This window comes from Stegostoma tigrinum, chromosome 23 (genome assembly GCF_030684315.1).
Source record: "Stegostoma tigrinum isolate sSteTig4 chromosome 23, sSteTig4.hap1, whole genome shotgun sequence".
Lineage (NCBI taxonomy): Eukaryota > Metazoa > Chordata > Chondrichthyes > Orectolobiformes > Stegostomatidae > Stegostoma > Stegostoma tigrinum.
Genome location: NC_081376.1, coordinates 20,393,495 through 20,412,770, shown reverse-complemented (window position 1 = coordinate 20,412,770; position 19,276 = coordinate 20,393,495). Strand labels below are relative to the sequence as shown.

General features: G+C 39.9%; 1 protein-coding gene across 7 annotated transcripts in view; it reads right to left on the bottom strand.

Moving 5' to 3' along the window:
• Window positions 1-19,062, bottom strand: part of LOC125462154 (myosin phosphatase Rho-interacting protein-like) — a 184,718-nt gene extending 165,656 nt beyond the window's left edge. For 6 of the 7 annotated variants that reach the window (XM_059653972.1, XM_059653976.1, XM_059653973.1 and 3 more), the window contains exon 1: window positions 17,875-18,217. In XM_059653972.1, coding sequence (XP_059509955.1) covers window positions 17,875-17,997 — 123 coding nt within the window. In that variant the 5' untranslated portion in view covers window positions 17,998-18,217. Of the gene's footprint in view, window positions 1-17,874; window positions 18,218-18,743 lie in introns of those variants that run through there. The other variant, XM_059653974.1, reaches the window with a different exon arrangement.
• Between the last annotated feature and the right edge of the window lie 214 nt (window positions 19,063-19,276).

Below are 19,276 nucleotides of genomic sequence, written 5' to 3'. Positions count from 1 at the left end.
AGCTTTGTCCATTCACACTTCTTACCTTTTTTCAACTATTTTATCAAAGAAGCAATTACAGTTTGGAACAGATACAGTCCAAATAAAATGCCAACATATCTGTGTCTTCGGCAAGGGAAAATCTACAACGGTCTTTATTTTTGTTTCTCTAGCTGTCACTTGACCTTGGCTCAACATGTGGCCCAAACAAATCATTTTTACTTTGGAAAGTTCACTTCTAGTTAGATTTATGAACAAGTTGGTCCTTTATAGATGATCAACAGTTCATTCAAGTAGTATAAATGTTATTCTCAAGTTTAGCTGAATGCTACCAATTCTTCAATACAAACAACACGTTACACAATCCTTCAATCATTTTGTTGATTAAATGTTGGAAAGTTACTCGTACATGTTTCATTCCAAATGGTATGGCTTTACATTGATAAAGTCCATCCTGTGTTACAAAAGCTGATTTTCTGTGTTTCTTTCAGACAGAACTTGCTATTATCTTTTTTAGCAATGGAATTATGATGACAAATCATACATTCCAATTCTTTCATTGAGATCCGGTCGTCATGATACAAGAAACAAACCACTCATGTTACCACACTGACTTTGTCATAATGAATAAAAAATCTTTGTGCGCCACCTGGTTTCAGCAACATCACAATAGGTAAACTTCAGTTACTTTGACTAGGTTCAATTACATCGCCGTCCATCATGGACTTAACCTCGCCTTCCACCAAAGCTAACTTCTTTGGATAAGTCTGCAGGATACATTTTTTACAGGCAACGTAACCCTGACAATTAACAGTTTCAGTCCCCTAACCCAAGGGAGAATTACGTAAGACAAGGCAGGGTCAGAATAGGACAGCATAAAGGAAGCCTGGCTTTGATCAGCAAATCTGAACCACACTGCAAGATGACAAAACTGTGAAAATATTACACAAGCCAGGGTACTGCATGGTATGAACTTCCAAGATAATCTAAATTTAATCAACTGCAAACTGAGATTGGATAGACAATTTAGTATAAAATTTTAAAACTAAAATCAATCTTATAATTTTCCATATAATTCCAAACAGTGTTCAATTCATTAATGAGGTCTAGTGGACAATGTTAAAATTAGATAACAAGGGATAATAACACGAAAGAGTTTTGTTTTTTTCTGTAAGTTAAAGTATGACATATTTAGAAAAGATGAGTTAGGTAAAAACATTTCAGTTAACTTTTCTGTAAAATAAACAACTACAATGGTAACAGCTAAGATAACAAAGCGTGGAGCTGGATGAACACAGCAGGCCAAGCAACATCTTAGGAGCACAAAAGCTAACGTTTCGGGCCTAGACCCTTCCCGAAACGTTAGCTTTTGCGATCCTAAGATGCTGCTTGGCCTGCTGTGTACATCCAGCTCCACACTTTGTTATCTCGGATTCTCCAGCATCTGCAGTTCCCATGATCTCTGATCACAATGGAAACAGCTGACTGGAGAATCCTGTCATAAGCTTAATAGTTTATGATAGATACAACACAGCAGCTTAGTCCTGGGACTAAGTCCTCAGTAATGATCACATGTACAGTGAGTGCTGTTAGCTGCAGCAGCTTGAGCTCTGGGTTTTGGAGCTTGAACAGCAGCAAGCATCACTATGGACCACCATCAGGATGGAAGTTCTGTGGATAACATTTTAACAGATAATGTCATCCCTCAGTTCTTAAACTGAAACAGAGAAAGGGAATGGGAAGCCATCAGGCACTTCAGGAATTCATCCCAATTTATCTCACCCCACAACAAGCTGTTTGTGCTGGTGAGAGTGATAATTCCTCAGGGAAGTGCAGCTACACCAAATACAAGGCACCACGAGTATAGGGAATAGGAGGAAGACAATGAAAGTAGTAGTGATCGGAGACAGAGGTTAGCAAAATAGACGTGTACTTCAGGAAACACAGACATGAATCTAAGATGGTATGCTGTCTTTTTGCCAGAGTATTCCTGAATGGCTGCAGATGACTTGGATGAAAGCAACATGTACTGCCCAAAAGTCATGGTTTTAACTGGTACCAATAGAATTGGGAGAGAGCAGGATGAGGCCCTGAAAGCACATATTTGGGAACTATGAAAGAAACGGACAAGTATAATCTCCAAAGATTGTAACCTGAAGATTTTAAGCTATGTGGTAGTATATACTGAAATGGATAGGCAGAGCAGGTTAATGAGTCTAAAGAGGGGGGTGCAATAGGAAGGACTTCAGTTTTTTGTGACACACTGGGACCAATTCAGGGAAGGTATACGCTCTGTTCAGGTTGGGCTGCATCTAAACCAAGCCAGGACTAACAGCGAAGGTCGATTTGCTTCTGTTATTGCAGAAGGTTTACACTAACTTGGCAAGAGCATGGGAAATAGGAGAGAATCAGGGGGAAAAAAAACAAGGAGCTCAAACAGTTGTGGGAGGGTGCTAACACTAGTGTAGGAAACAGGACAGTATTTTGATAGCATCACCAGATCAATGAAAGAAGTGCATATGGGTAAGTAAGGTTGGTGGACTGCAAGCTCAACTAGTCGTGTGCAAACACATTGTGGTGATGATGGAGACTTAGCTAACAAATGGAAAAGACAGGGGGCAAATATGGGATCAGAGTGTTCAGGGAAAATAGAAAAGGTGGAGTGTTGGCAGTCCAAAAGAGAACTTCACAGTTCTGGAAGCAGAGGACACTTTTTGGGGACAGAGAGGGCATTTAGTTGTTAAGAACAAGGAAATAATAGAGGTATTACTAGTCAAAGAATTATATTCTAGAGGTCAAACAGTGAGGAGGATATAGAGTAACAAATTTGCAAATAAATTACAGAGTTGATCCAATTACAGATTAGTTATAATGGGGACTTTCCTTATCCTAAGATAAATTGGGAAAGTAATAGTGTGAAGAACAAAAAGTGGGGGCAGTTTAATGAGATGTATTCAGGAAAACTTTCTAGGTCAGCAAGCTTCTAGACTAATGAATAAAACAAAGTATTGCCAGGTCAGATTCTGGGGAATAAAATGAGTAAATCTAATGTAAAAATATTCAACAGGGGAAGGATCTAGTTCAAAATGGTAAAATAGATCTGGCCGAAGTAAACTGGAATTGAAGACTGACAGACAGAAGTGTAGCAGAACAATGTACTGCGTCAATCTAATAAACCTCCTCTGAACTATCTGCAATGGAGCTGTATCATTCCTTAAATAAGATTATCGAAACCAAATATAGCATTCCAGAACAAGAGAGATCTTAGACACTACACGAGCGAGCAGTATTTTAAAACATGTATACAGATGTTAATAAAGGAGCATTACAACGTAAAAAGGAATTGAAGACTCTAATTGAGAGATAAGGAGCAAGCAGCCTCAGGGGGCAGCATATTACAGACATCCACAGCTCAGAGATATATTCCAATGCAGTATCTCAACATACTGGGAACAGTATTAAGCTTAGAGAATGAGATAAAGCCAACCAACAGCTCAGGGAAAAAACCTCAAGAGCCAGGATCTGAAGTTAAAACAGAGTCTAAAAGGACACAGCTGAAAGGAGGAAGACTCCGATGGCAGTACAGGGTTGGATTTCAGAGGAACTCAGACAAAGAACTGAGTAAAAAAAAAGGAAGACTCCAAAGGAAGGTCAAGACCTCAGAAGGCTTCAAACCTTGGCCACAAACTGACAATCCTCTGGAGAGTAAAACACAGAATCAGCAAACATTCAAAAGAAAAAAAAAGAAAATCCCAAGTATTCACTCAGGTCAATTAGATGTAATAGTTCAAAGGGATGACCATTTTGGTAGAGACCTTGCCATTACTCAACTATAATGATAATGTTGAAGGCCCAGGAGACCAGAAATGGGAACGTTGGAACCAGAAATATTGATATTACACAACAAATGTAGACCTATACTTGAAGGTGCAGTCACATCAAGTCATCAAGTTATTATATGTTGCAGGCCCAACAGCTGATGTTCCGGTTAAACAAAGCATGGAAGAAAGCATTACAAGTATAATAGAGATTAAAACATTCAATCCATACTTTGGCCCCAAAAGGAAATTGAGTGGGAGAATGAGAAAAATGGAACCAGCAGTCTCAGCATTTGGGAGAATTAATAGGAGCCAAAACGGATGTATCATCTAGCAGAATGGCACTGATACGAAATTTTGAAGGATGAATTTGTTACAGACCATACAGTAGTCACTGTAAGGGACCAGAAGATAACAGACTTCCTTCATTCCAAAGGGGAATCACTGTTGGAACAGGAAATCCAATTTGTTGTACAGGCAGAAATCAGGGCCCAATATCAATTATTGCTGAAAGTAAACAGCAGGGATTCTTCTGACAGTCATAGCATCACCACTATCTCTCTCCAAGTAAAATGTCAAAACAGCAGGAATCAACATCATTGGCAATGTTAGGGTGCACATGACAAAGCTCAAGCACAATCACAAGTATATTCAATATCAAGCAAGAGGAGTTGATTGCCATAAAACGTGGCCAGTTTATTTTTACTTTGTTTCATTCATTCATAGGACAAGACTGTCACTAGCTAGGCCAGCATATAAGAGTCAACCACATTGCTGTGGGTCTGGAGTCACATGTAGGCCAGATGAGGTAATGATGGCAGGTTCCTTCCCTTAAGGGTATGAGTGAACCAGAAAGGTCCTTCTGACAATCAATAAAGGATTCATGGTCATCATTAGACTCCTAATGCCATAGTTTTATTTAATTCAAATTACATTTGCAGTTTCAAACCCAGGTCCCTTGGTCTCTGGATTAACAGTCCAGCAATAACACCACTAGGCCATTGGGCCATAATATCATAAGTTAACTGGACCTTCATCACCTCAATATCAAAGAAAAGATCCTGCAAAATGAAAATGGAAGTCATGTTACAAAGAAAAAGTTCAAGTGGTTACAGTGATACTGAAAAAAATGTTCAAAACAACTTTCCTTGGGGACATGAAAGGAGTTAGATCAGATACTGAAGCATCAGGTTGATGTTAAGAAGCACTAAATTCAACATCACAGCAGCTGTTTTAATACAGCTAGGCAGTTTTCAGGACTGAAGTCTGACAGCCAGACTAGGTAAGAAAAGCCAAGATCCAGGAGGCACTGATACTCAGGCATTTCAGCAAAACTATCATGAAACTTAGTCGCAGATGATGTAATTGTTTATATACTGTCTAATCAGTATACATTACTGTTGATCAGAAGTGCGTGTATTTGTCTAGGTCTCTTGGAAAAGCTGAACACATTATTCCACAATTAATTCGTGGAGAATTTCAGCAGCAATGTCCAAAGCGATTCAAAGATTTAGACAAGTTGAATCAAGATTACTGCATCATACTGCAAAAAGATGCTAAACCCATCTGCTTGTACGCTCGCTACCCTTTAAAACATATCGGACAGCATGAACGAAAGTGGGGTTAGAATGGCAGCAAGTGAACAAACACAATGCTGTTCAGGGAAAAGTAACTGCTCCCAAAACTGCTGGTTAAGCAAGAATGTGCACTGATCTCACTCAATTAAAGAAAAGAATTCGGAGGAAAATCCATAATATTTTGTCTGTCAACAACTGTTTGACAAAATTGGCCACAAGTGTGTTTTTCACAAACCTGAATGCCAACTGTAGGTTCTAGCAGATAGCTTTAGACTAAGTGTCAAAATTGCTACCTACATTTAACGAACCATTTGAGCAGGACTGCTTAAACTCTCCAACATTTGAGACATGAACATCCTCTTCACCCAAGATTTATCAAAAGTCAATGCTAGAATTCTGGATATGTTTAAAGTACTACAGAATGCAGTCCTTGTACTAAATGAGAAATGACTATTCTCAAAAATGATGATCACATTTTGAAGACACAGAGAATCATGCTGGATCTGAAAAAGACTACAGCCAATGAATTTCCAGCAAAGTGTGTAAATAATATGCATTGCTTATCAGACAAAGCAAATCAATGAGAATGTTTATCCCTAACTGAACCAGACTCACCCAACTCATAAGACAGGCTTTAGAAAGAAAATAGCAATGGTATTGGAGACAGGAAGGGACTGCAGCTTCTGAAAGGCTCTTTCTCTGAATTCATGCAGTGTTTGTCACAAGGTGGAGGAGTTGATGCCAAAAATAAAAATGAATAAATATGATTTGACTTGACAGCTATCACAGAGACATGGTTACAAGATGACCAAGATTGGGAACTCAACAGAAACTCACTAGAAACTAGCCATATAAATACTGCAGCTACAGATAGAGGTTAGGAATCCAACAGCAAGTAATTTACCTTCTAAATTCCTAAAGCCAGTCCACCATCTACGAGGCACAGTCAGGAGTGTAATGGAATACACCCCACTTGCCAGGATGAGTGCAGCTTCAGCAACACTACAGAAACTTGACACCATCAAGGGCAATGCAGTTCATTTGAATGGCACATTCACAAACATTTGGTCCCTCCAACACCCAAATTCAGTAGTAGCAATGTGTGCTATCTAGTAGATGAACTGCAGAAATTCCAAAAGGCTCCTGAGACAGTTCCTTCCAAATCCACAAGGGTTAGAATTTAAAAACGAGGAAGTCTTGTTTCAGTAGTACAGGGTGTTGATGAGACTGCACCTGCAGTTTTGTATACAGTGGTCCCCATTACAGTAAGAGAGGATGTACTGGCACTCCAGGTAGTTTGAAAGAGACTCATTCAGCTGATTCCTGGGATGAAGGCATTGACTTATCAAAAACGTTAGGCCTTTATTCATGACAGTTTGGGCAATCTTTTTGAAACGTATAAGATTCTGAGGCACTTGACAGAGTAAATTTTGAGAAGATGCTTCCATGACTGGGGTCAAGTAATCCAACTCAGGGACATAATTACAGAACAAGGGAGTGCAAGATATTCTTCTCCTGGAGGATAGTGAATATCTGGAATTCTCCACACCAGAGAGCTGAGCAAGCTAGATCAACGTAATAACTTAAAGAGATAGATAGACCACCGAAATACTGAGGAGCAGTGAGCTAAGATGAGCAGATACTAAACAGGGGTGGAGCCTGGGACAGGTCAGCCTTGATCTTGTTTAATTTATGAGGCAGATGTAAGGGGCTGAATGGTCTATACCTGCTTCTTTTTCTTACGCTCTCAAAGAGAAGTTACTTTCTACTGATGTTAAAGAACATTTCAACCTGGGCTTGTTCGTAATCATAGCTGCAGACAAATTGTCCACAGGACTATCAATCCTTATTCAGTGCATACTGATGGAACAGCAACATAATATCAAAGGACTCTGGCAGAAACTGAACAGAGTTAATGAGCCACAGGGAAAGCTGTGCTTGCAGTTACATTGCCATGTGAAAGTGTCACAGAGTACATCAGGTGACTGAAATTTCAGGTCACAATAGGCCACAAACTTTTGGTCAACATTGCTGGAATTGAAAGAAATCTGAAATACCTCTTTAGGCTCAGACTGATGAGATACAACTATTGAATAGTCTGTATTCCGGGCAAACAAGTAATTTAAGGGCTGAAACGGATCAAGCAGAAAAAGAAGAAGATCGTACTCTTGTAGAAGTAATGTAATTTTATTCAAACACAATAAACAACACTTCACTGGCAACTGACGGAAATAAAAACACAAATTTGTGCAACGAGGAAATCTGATAAGGGTTGCTCAAAGTTCAGATGACTCTGTTTGCAGAGATAGTTAAAATATATTCTAGCAGAGCCAATGTTGAAAAGTTACCATGCGAAGAAACAACTTTTGACGATAATAGAAGAGTTACTGGTGTATGAACATAGAATGTGAAGAGAAATCTGACAAAACTCTATGACGGGGGGAATGTCTAGTTATCATGGGGTGTACAGCAAGAACACAACAGTGTGGTGACCAGGTATCTCAAAAGACAAAAAATTACATTTGTCAAAAGTGTGGCATTTACAGCTAAGTATCACAGGCTCCAAGGCCAACTCTTCATCAATTCTTAATTCATTCAATATCTCAACTACCTCCTATTTCACCCTGACTTGGGAAACGTCTTCATCGTTGTTCAGGAACAGGTGCAGGGTACTCATTTAACATCTCTCTTACTAATGTCAATCATGTGATAAGTTACATTCACATGAATCTCATATTATATCGCTCCTCATGTTTCTAGTTTTCTACTAGTTTACTTTTAATTACATTGTCTTTGTAATTGTTAATGTCATTAAGATTACCATTATCACAGTCAGCTCCTTTATTATCACCTCCTTATCCTGCAAGGTTGAAATGATTTGGGATTCCTGATGTCCTGATATTGTTTGCCTGAGTTCAGTACTAGCGTGATGAAATACTGTATTGAAAATAGTTGTAACCAGTATGTAACCCACAGCTCTCAACAGTTGCTTAAGGGAAGACAAACTCTTTTTCAGGCTTCAAGTTGTTTTTACTGAAGAGAACAGAGAGAGCTCCTGAGCTACTGGTGGCCTGATAGCTTTTCGTTATCTTGTTCACAGCCCCAAGCTATTCAACTACCTTAGAACCAATCACATAGTTGGTAAACAGATAGAAAACATGTGACATTGATGGATCAATGGCCCATGGACTAGCTACCAGTTATTCAGCAACTTGTTGCTGCTGAATTGCCATGTGTTCACCTCCTTAGCTCCAGCTCCTGCTAATACTTGAACCAGCAGCTGTGTAAACAGTCCCTACAATTAGTGTCAGTGATTTGCTTTCAAAAATGGGCACAGTCCTTCAGTAATCCTTGCATTTTAAAACAGTTCTTTTCTCACAAGTGGATAATAAAAATACAGAAAAAGATACACAGTCTGTCCAGTCTTGAATCCCTTAAATGCCTCATGTCTATGTATCTTTGTAGAGTTCTATAATCCCACAACACTCCAAAGTATCTATGCTCCTCTCATTCTGGCGCCTTACACATGTATGTTTTCAGCTACTCCACTACTAGTGGCTACACTTCAGCTGCCTGCATCCTATGTCTCGCAATTGTTCCTCCTTTTTGACCATCATTGATAATCACAGAATCCCTACTGTATGGAAACAGGCCTTTTGGCCCAACAAGTCCACACTGACCCTCAGAGCATCTCACGCAGGCCCATCCCCTTATAACCCACCTAATCTATACATCCCTGAACAACACGGGCAATTTAGCATAGCCAATCCATCTAGCCTGCACATCTTTGGACTGTGGGAGGAAACCCATGCATACATGGGAAGGATGTGCAAACTCCACAGACAGTCACCCAGGGGTGGAATCAAACCTGGGTTCCTGGCACTGCAAGGCAGCAGTGCTAACCTCTGAGCCACCGTGCTGACCACATCTATCCTAATATTTATTAATGTTACTTATTTAATTTTGTTTTATAGTATTACTGTGAAGCACCTCAGTTTTACCATATTACAGGTGTGATGTAAGTAAAATTGTTGTTCTTGTAACATGTAAAAGGCTTAAAAGGGTATACTCTGGATGTGTGTTTCCCCTGGCTGCACAGTCTAGAACTAGTTTGGGTTTCAGAATAACGATCACTTAGGACAATGATTGAGATACATTTCTTCAATGATAGGACTGTGAACCTGTGGAATTCTTTACCACAGAGAACTGTGAGTTCTTAGTCTTCTGAGTAGTTGATTCTATGAATAAGGGAATTGAGAGATAAAAGAATAACACAGGAAGATGGAGTTACAGTAGATAATCATCTTGAACCTTACTGAATGGTGGAGCCAACTTTAAATGGCCAAATAGCCCACCCCTGCTTCTACTTTTTAATGTTCTTGTGTGCATGAAAAAAATTTTCCTGTGATTACAAACAGATTGTTTAATTTCTGAGTTTTACAGGTTAAGCAAATCTTGTATCCTCTAACTGTGCATAATACATTCTCACAACATCAAAATAAGAATGTTTAACAAAATATCCTTACCATTATGTCCTGGCTTACTTTCACCAAGTACCACTATTTGTACCTTTTTCACCTTTAGGAACTTATGTTCATTAAAGCAACGGACCTAGCTACACTTCGGAACATTATAACAAATCCACTTTTCCGCAGCTCTCACGCCCACAAATATGGACTTTGAAAACACTATTTACTTTTTTTTAGAAACATGGCACAAATTAGTGCCGAGTTAAATTAACAGTCTATTTGCTGATCATAATGACTGATGAGCTGGGCACAAGAAGCCTCAGGTAAGACCACATGCAAACTCTCTCCGTAACAAACTTTGCTTTTCAATCAACAGTGAGAAAACTACTGGCCTGTCTTCAGCTAAGATACAATTCAAATTTTCATCAGATATAACGCAGCTAATCAGGAATCATTATCTCAAGATGGATCTTCTTTTATCGTTGAACAAATTGCTCAAGAAATCTGGCAAGGTCCTGTAAAGGGATGCCAAAGATTGTAATTTTCACAAATGCATTAAATCAATAGCTAGATAGAATTTTTTTTTAAATAAGAGGGGAGGACACAGGCCAAACTATCACTTGGGCCAAGGTATTTATTGAAAATTATTAATTGGATATGCAAGACCCTTAATGAAAACATATTCAGGTTCTGAACCATTCTAAGTTGAATGAGGGCCGCTGCTCCTGAAAGAACCAGAGTTTCCAACCTGTCATGTGACATAATTGCTGTAATCCAGAACTGAACAAATAGCTTGAGACAAAAATGCTCAATTTGTTTATTGCACAGAACGTAGCTGAAAGATATGCAAGAATCCAATAAACAAGACATTAAATGCACTCTGGAATTAGCATTTTTCTTTTTGTTAAAAACAAACATTTCAATGCCGAGTGAAGAAAATGATCAACAAAAACAACCCACTCCAAGATTTTTCACAACTTGGACGCACAAATTTTTGCGTAATCTGTAATAAGACATTACATCAAGTTAAACGTAGTGGACTAAATCAACAGAACGGTCATTTGCCATGGGTGCAGATTTGAATTCAGATATAGCATTCACTATTGCTTGCAAAATTAGTAATTTATTAAAAGTATCCCTGTAAACATTCACAACATAGTGTGTTGCAATGGTCCTATTCATTTGTGTTCAACATGAATTAGTTGCCAAGAAACTTTCATTTAGGTGGCAATAGCTCGTTTTATTGGTAGGCTCAGATTTCCGATTCCGAGATATTGACAGCTGTGAGACAGCGAAAGATCAAGCCACTAGCTTCCTGTTCAGTTAAAGCAGGAAAAAAGCACAAGGATTGTGATCTGGCAAGCAAGCCAAATCTGAAGGCAGCGGGCCCTCTCCTTAAATGAGGCAAACAGTTCCCAGAATCTTCAAGTCACAAGAGTACACTTACACCTCCAACAATAACAGCGTCATGGGCTTTGTTCTTTTATTTGCTACAAGTAATTTATGAAAAATGATGTCAGGTAAATGTAAATCAACTCATGAATTTATTGGTTGTCAATAAGGCTTGTTAAACTAGTAGTGCAGCTGAAGCCAAGTTCATAGCACAGGAAGATTGGAAGAGCCATAGTAATTGGCATTTCAATAGAACAGCAGATAGGTCTTTCAATGTCCAAGTTGTGGAATATCTTGGAGTGGGGTGTTTTTGTTGATCATTTCCTTCACTCGGTGTTAGAATGTTTGTTTTTAAAAAGGAAAATGCTAATTCCAGACTGCATTTAATGTCTTGTTTATTGGATTCTTGCGTTTCTTACAGCTACGTTCTATGCAATAAACAAATTCAGCATTTTTGTCTCTCAAGCTATTTGTTCAGTTCCGGATTACAGCAATTATGTCAGATGACCGGTTGGAAACGCTTCGGTTCTTTCAGGAGCAGCGCCCAACTCATTCAACTTAGAATTCCAGGATGGTGAGATGACACCTGGTGCCTGGGTCAAGGATGTCACTGAGCAGCCGCAGAGCATTCAGAGGGAGAAAAGTAACAGACTAGACCAACAACAAAGGTAGAATGCTAGATGTGGTCCTGCAATCAGAATTTGCGGAGCAAGGCAGAAAATTAAAGAGAGGAACCTCAAAAGTAGCCATCCCCACATTACTCTGTGTTGTGTACAAATGAGCTCAAAGATAGGAGATAAGTGAATGGAAAGGTGGTGCAGAAGGCAGGGTTTTAGATTATTGGGATATCTCTAAAGTTCAAAAATAGGCCAATATGTTGTTATTAATTTAGATAGTTTGAGAGGGAAAAGAACGGAGGTAACAAAATTATTGAGGTGCTTTCAGATGGAAGGCAAGGCAGTGGTGATTATAATTGAGTTATTTTTGATATTAAACATTATTCTGGAAAAAAAAGATAAAGCACGCAGTAGAGTTGTAAATTGAGGAAAACCCAATTTTGTTAAGTTGTGAAGTGATTTAGCAAAAGCAGATGTAAAACAACTACTTGAAGACAAAATCAGTGTGTCAGCAGTGGGAAGCACTCAAAGCACAGGTTCAAAAAAACAATGCTTCCACAAAACCAAAGGGTAGTATGGCCAAATTTAAAAGTTCTTTGGATGTCCACAAGTTTGCAGACTAGGGTAGAAAAGGAAAATTGATGACTGACAGCGACAATTCAATACTACAGAAAGCTAACAACAGTGTAGAAAATAGACCGATAAAATCATAGAAAATCAGGAAAGCAAAGAGGCAGCTTGAAAAAACATTGGCAAGGAAAATCAAGGTGAACCCAAAAATGGTTTTTTAGTACAATAAGAATACAATGACAACTAAGTAATCAGTCGGTCCCCTGACAGTCGAAATTGGCAGATGAAGTGTACAGGCAGAAGATGTTGCTGTGGTTCTTTATAAAGACATTACATCTGCTTCATAAAAGAGGGGAATGATACGGATATTACAGTTAAGAAAGAGCAGTGCAGGCAATTTGCTGCCATAAACGTATATTAGTGGAATTAGAATCTTTAAAAATGGAAATATCATCACTGTCAGAAGAAATGTAGTCTGGACCATTATAAGGAGCCAGAGGGAAAAAATAGCAGCAAGTCTGACCATTATTTTCCAATACTCACTCAACACAAATGCGATGCTGAAGGACTGGCGGACTGTTCACATTGTACTTTTGTTTAAAAAGAGGAGAAGGCTTAAACCAAATAATTACAGGTCAGTCAGTGTAACTTTGGTTGTGAGCAAATTATTGCAGTAATTCTGAGAGACAGGATAAACTGTCACTTCATAAAGTGGAGATTAATTATGGACAGTCAGCATGGATATGTAAAGCTAAGATTGGATCTAATTACCTTAATTGAGCTTCTGAGAAAGTAGCAAGGAGGATTGGTGAACGCAATGCAGTTGATATGGTCTACATGAATGTTACTATGATTTTGGACAAGATCCCATTTGAAAGGTAGTCTTTTTTTAAACAAACAAACAGGATCCAGAAGACTATCAAGCTAATTACAAAACTAGCTCAGTCACAGCAAACAAAAGGGGTTAGCTGGCTAGTTTGCAACTAGAAATCTCTTTCCAGTGAGATTCTGCAGGGCTCAGAACAAGATCCTCTGGTTTGTGTTATTTAGGTGTAAATGGTGGGGTCATGATCAAAAAGTTTGTTAATGACGCCAAAATTGGTTGTATTGTTCAGCATGAGCAGCATAACTGTAGGCTACAGGAAGATCTGAATGGCTGCTTCATATGTCAGCTAGTGCAGGCAAGATGGGCTAAGTGGGTTCTTTCTGTGGAAAAACCTTCTATGATTATATGATATGGTTTCCTCAATGCAAACAACCACTGCCATGCAATGACAATCACTGAGGATCAAATCTGTGTCCCTTAACAAGGCTATAAAATATATTTAATGGCTAATGAGACAGAATTTGGATAATCTAAATTGCAGGAGCTAAAGACTGCAGTTGGCATGGCTTTGTTGATATGGACTTCTAAAAAACATTTGATAAAGCCATATGAAAAATTGTTTGAGGAAAATTAAGACCATGCTATAAAGCTATGGCAAGACTAGAAATCAAAAAGAGTGTGACCAGGACACACATGCATCATAAAACAAGGTCACTGCGGAGAAAAATGGTAGAAAGACAGAATTGAAGTTCCTTTATTTGAATGCAAGCACATGTGTAGCATTATATAAAAATTCACAGCACAACAGAAGTAAATGGGTATGTTTATAACAGTCATTGCAAAGACATGAGGCAGACATTTATGCTCCTGCACTGTCAAGTGTTGAATTACAAGGGTCCAAACAACTCAAGTGGCAGGTATCTCCGCTCCAACCTTGGCCAAGAAGAGGGAGCACTTTCCTCCAGTGACCCTCTTCCACATTATCTCTCTCCTGCCACAACCCAAAGGTCAGCCCTGCGGGTTGTTCCTCAACCCAGCCTCAAGACCTTCACCACCCATCTCACCCTTGCCCCTGAGTCCCACTGACTCTACAAGGGATAGGAAGGATAACCACACTGAAAATACTTCCTGTGCTGGTAATGCTGAAAACTGTATTTTCCAGGGCATTGTGGGTGGCTCTGTTAGTAAAAGAGTAGATCTGCACAGTAGTGAAAACAATCTTGGTTTAGAAGGTCAAGGTGTAAAATCAGTCTTTCGGAATTCGTTCACAGGATGCGGGTATTGCTGGCAAGGGCTGTATTTGGTGCCCATTCCTAATTTTGCTTGAATTGAGTGGCTTGTTTTAACTATTTCAGAGATCAGATAGCAGTCAACCACCACATGGGGGGTTTGGAGACACAGGTAGGCCAGTCCAAGTAAAGAGTGCAGAACTCCCTATGTAGAGGGCATTAGTGAAGCAGAGGGCTCCAAGAGGCCTAACAGACAGCAGGGAGAATTGAGAAAACTATTGATGCAATCCTTGAAATTTTCCTCTCACTTACATCACTGCTAAATTGCACACAACCAAAGCATAAATTTCCAACCAACTACATGCAAACCCCAACGCCCCTAGCCACCTCCTGTACCTGTCCACTCAACTACCATCTCCTTCCCCCCAGCAGATGGCCTCAAATTCCACATGACGTCATCATCCAATCTAGTAAAAACAGCCACTGCAGAACAGTACCAGTTCCTTTAGAATGCAAGCTCAGTGTGAACCAACGGTTTCAGAAAAATAGTAAAAACTATAGAACGAAAATACCATTATGGGGTTCACAATGGCGACGTGAACAGTTTAATTGCATTATTGTCTACAAAACTACAAGATGAGGGTGGAACTTGAATATCATGGCAAGCAAGCATAATTCAACTCCAACTTTAAATTCATATCTTCTCACTTTTGAAAAACATGCAAAGAGGCTGACGACTGAAGAAGCTATATAGTTGGTTACAGCAGCATATACGAGGAAGTTAGGAGAGGCAAATCTGTGTGGCTGCATTTATATGAATTCATAATGAGTTGACACAAGGAATGTGTTTATAAATAAAAAGGGTTTTAAACACACTATGGACCATCATGTGTACTCTGCTCACCTGGCAACTTTGCACATTGTCTGCAAATGCTTCAAACTGAGCTGTTTACTTGGCAATTTTTTATTCACTCATGGGACGCTGGGCATCGATGGCCAGACCAGCATTTATTGCCCATCCCTAACTGCCCAGAGGCAATTTCCTTAAAGGACACTAGGGAACCAAGATGTTTTTTTTCCCCCCCAACAACCAACAATGGCTTCACAATCATCATTAGACTCTTAATTCCAGCTTTTTATTGAATTCAAATTTCACCATCTGCCATAGCAGGATTTGAACCCAGATCTCCAGAACATCGCCTTGTTATCTGGACTAATAGTCTTGAGATAATGCCACTAGGCCTTTGCCTCCCCTCAGCACCCTCCAATTCCCTTCCACTCTCAACAAGATGGGGAAGAAAGAACTAAATCTAATTCAATCAGAACAGGAATCAAACCTACACTGTTGATATTATGCTGAATCAGATACAACCCATCTAGCCGACTGATCAAACTGGTCCCCATGTTATGTGTGGTGTTATTACATATACAATCTGTTGCCATGTCCTTTAGCTCCAGGCTAGATCTTCAATCACAGAATAAACAGGGTTGTTGCAACACAGCCAATTTGTAGCGTCATGCTTAACTGAAGCATTAATCTCAGTCATGACTTTTTAAAAAAAAATTTTATGAAATGCAAGTGTGGGTGGTAGGATCAGTATTTGTTGCATTTTCCTAAACGTCCTTGAACCAAATAGAAGAGTCTCCACATTTCTATGGGTCTGGAGTCACATGTAGGCATAGGCCAGATTAGGATGATAGATTTTTTCTTAGAAGAGCATTGGTGAACTAGACGGGTTTTTGTAACACTCAATGGTGGTTTCATGCTGAATATTACTAAGACTAGCTTTCAATTCCAAAGTTAATGAATTGAATTAAAACCAGTGCTCCTACAGAGCACTTTTTTTTCTGATGAAGGGTCAAGGCCAGAAACGTCAGCTTTTGTGCTCCTAAGATGCTGCTTGGCCTGCTGTGTTCATCCAGCCCCACATTTTGTTATCTTGGATTCTCCAGCATCTGCAGTTCCCATTATCTCTCCCACAGAATTAGTCTGGGCCTCTGGATTATCAGTCAAATGACACTGCTACTACACCACCATGTCTCCTTATTTTCTAGAATTTCAATTGTAGTAAACTGCTGGAATGGCAGCAGCAATTCAAAATGAAATATATTACAAAAGTAATCACTGGAATTGTTGGGATATAGCCAAACCTCTATTCCTGCAGTCTTTAACTTACTCAAACAGTGAAAGCAAAACAATAATTTTGGCCAAGTTTTTTTTAAAATGTGCTTTGAAGCTAAATAAAAACAGAAAATCTGATTAAACTAACTGGTAGAGAGGTTTCATCTGAACTGTCTCTGCTTTCAAGTGATGAAAATCTTCTTCTGAAAAAATATGTCTTACTGTTGCCTTTTATTTTGCAAAGAATAATCACAGTTCAGTTAGCTTCTACAGACTTGGCATAACGTATCTTCACCTGCTGTTGTGCAAGATTTTTAATTTATTGCTCGACACTCGAAGACCGCCTATGGTTAAATCTCTAGACAGAATCAATTTACTTCACTCGGCAAGAAACTAAATGTGACCCTAACCTTGTGCAATTTCAATGATATAAATCGTTCAAAATAAGTACAGGACTGAGATCTAATTATACAGATTACCCATCGCACTTTGAGGTCTGGGATTACACGAAGCAATTCCCACAATAAATAAAGCGATTATGTAAACACTGCATTACAGAGGCTGGTGACATCAAATTACACGGTCTCTGGAGACAATCCATTTAACTTTCCTCGTAGGAGGGAGAAGAAAACTCCAGTCTTGCATCCGGCATAGTCCCCAAGCTGCTGTTGTATTCCTGTATCTTGAAAGCAAGAGACTGAAATGGCTTGTTGGTCTTGCAAACATCATTGTACCAGGGGGTAGTCTCAGCTAGACTCTAATGAGGGGGAACAGAGCGATTACATAACGGCACCAAGATTGCAATTCCAATCTGTAACCATCTAGAGTCGAATGAGAGAAATTTCAAGGGTTAACTGCCTGAGTGTTTGCGAGGGATGTGAATTTGTTCAATATTAAAGAGAATGGCCTGTGCATAAGTCAGCCTTGCAGCCGAGCAAAATGTAAACACGGTGGGCGCCGCTTGGTTTGTGACTAATAGTTATTTATATAAACGTCAAATTATCTCCCATATCGAATAAAGGCTAGACAGACACTCAGGGTCAAAAAACACAATCAGGACCACTGTGACGGAAATAAGTTTGTACGAATCCAATTCGATGTATACACTTCAGAATCAGTCTCCATACAATAGTCCTGTACATTTGTGTACGTGTGTTGGTTCAAAATAGTTTGAACGCACAGCGTTAGAACATATAAGCTGAAGCAAAAAAAAATAAAAGCAAACGTGGCTAGTCCGCTTACAAAAATACCGGGAAGAGTTTGTTTTCAGCTCACCTGGGTCAAATCCTGATCGGAGGATAGATGCGATTCCCGGGATTTGAAACAGTTCTGACACTTGCTGTGATTGAAGATATTCGCCTGGAATTTTCTACAAGCTGCATTCTCCTTGGCAGACATGGTCCCGGTGGAACAGTCAAACAAGCCCGGAGTTTGAGAACTCCCATCGATATTGGGGCAGAGCTGAGGGAGACTGCAGGGGCCGGCTCTCTCTCTGTCCCTCCTTACCCCGTCCGCACGCTCAATTAAAACCCCTCCAAGCAGTGCAATCCTAGTCCCGAACCAAAAACAGCACCGGATCCATTCTTGCACACCACCCCCACCACCTGGAAACACACACACACACTTCCCAGGAGGGAAAAAAAACGTGGAAGCACAATCCTGGAGCTAACGAGGATTCAACTCGTGTCACAGAAGAGTGAGGCTGACCAGAATAAGCAGCAATCTGGCCTCGTTCACACACACACACACACACACACACACACAGAGAGGAGGAGGAGTGTGTCTAGGCTCCCGTGCTGGGAGCTGCCACCACTAGACCGCTCGCTCCTCAAACTCCGCTTTCTCTCTCTCACACACACACACACACACACAGAGAGAGAGAGAGAGAGAGAGGCAGCTCCGCGACGCCTGCGCGTTTTCACGTACACGTCATCTTTCCCCTGGAACAGTGCAGGACAAGTTGTGCACAAGCCGGTTCTGCACTCATTCACCTTCAAACCGTGATCAGACACCATTCGGAGCGCCGAACAAAAATCAGCAACTTACATATCTCTCCAGTGACATCCCCCGCTCCCCAAATTCGAAGGAATTGGACAGCTCTCCCTTTTGCCACACTCTCAACTTCACCTTCAGCATGACTTTACCTGTGAACTTTCTTGTCGGTGGCGGTTTGCAAAAATAGAGTTACTCATCCCATGTAACGAAGAAAAGCATTTCGCTCCAATCCGAATGTCTCTTGCACAGTTCCAGATTTTGCATCCATACTATGCCACCCAGACAGTAATTCAAAACACTGAACACTTTTTAAACATGTTTCCTGAACATCGACTGTCTACTTATCTTTTACCTATAGGGATATCTTTCTCTGTCTTGCAATTAAGATTTAACTTAAAGCAAGGCCACAAGGTAAACTTTCTGTTCTGGAGAATATCGTACACTGACTCTTCTCATTTGCGTCCCTGCAAGGCTTTGCAAGCTACGTTTCCAATTTTTTTAACAGCGTGGAGAAAAACAATCAGCTTTATTGTTGTCCCAGGGAGAATAAAATCGTTAGTCGGCCAAATATTCCCATGGTCAGATCATCATTGCAAAGAGACTGAAGTGGCACGTTGAGCTGATGTGGAAATTTAGACACAGCTGACTCCAAGGGAATTGCCTGGGAAATTCAACATCCTGA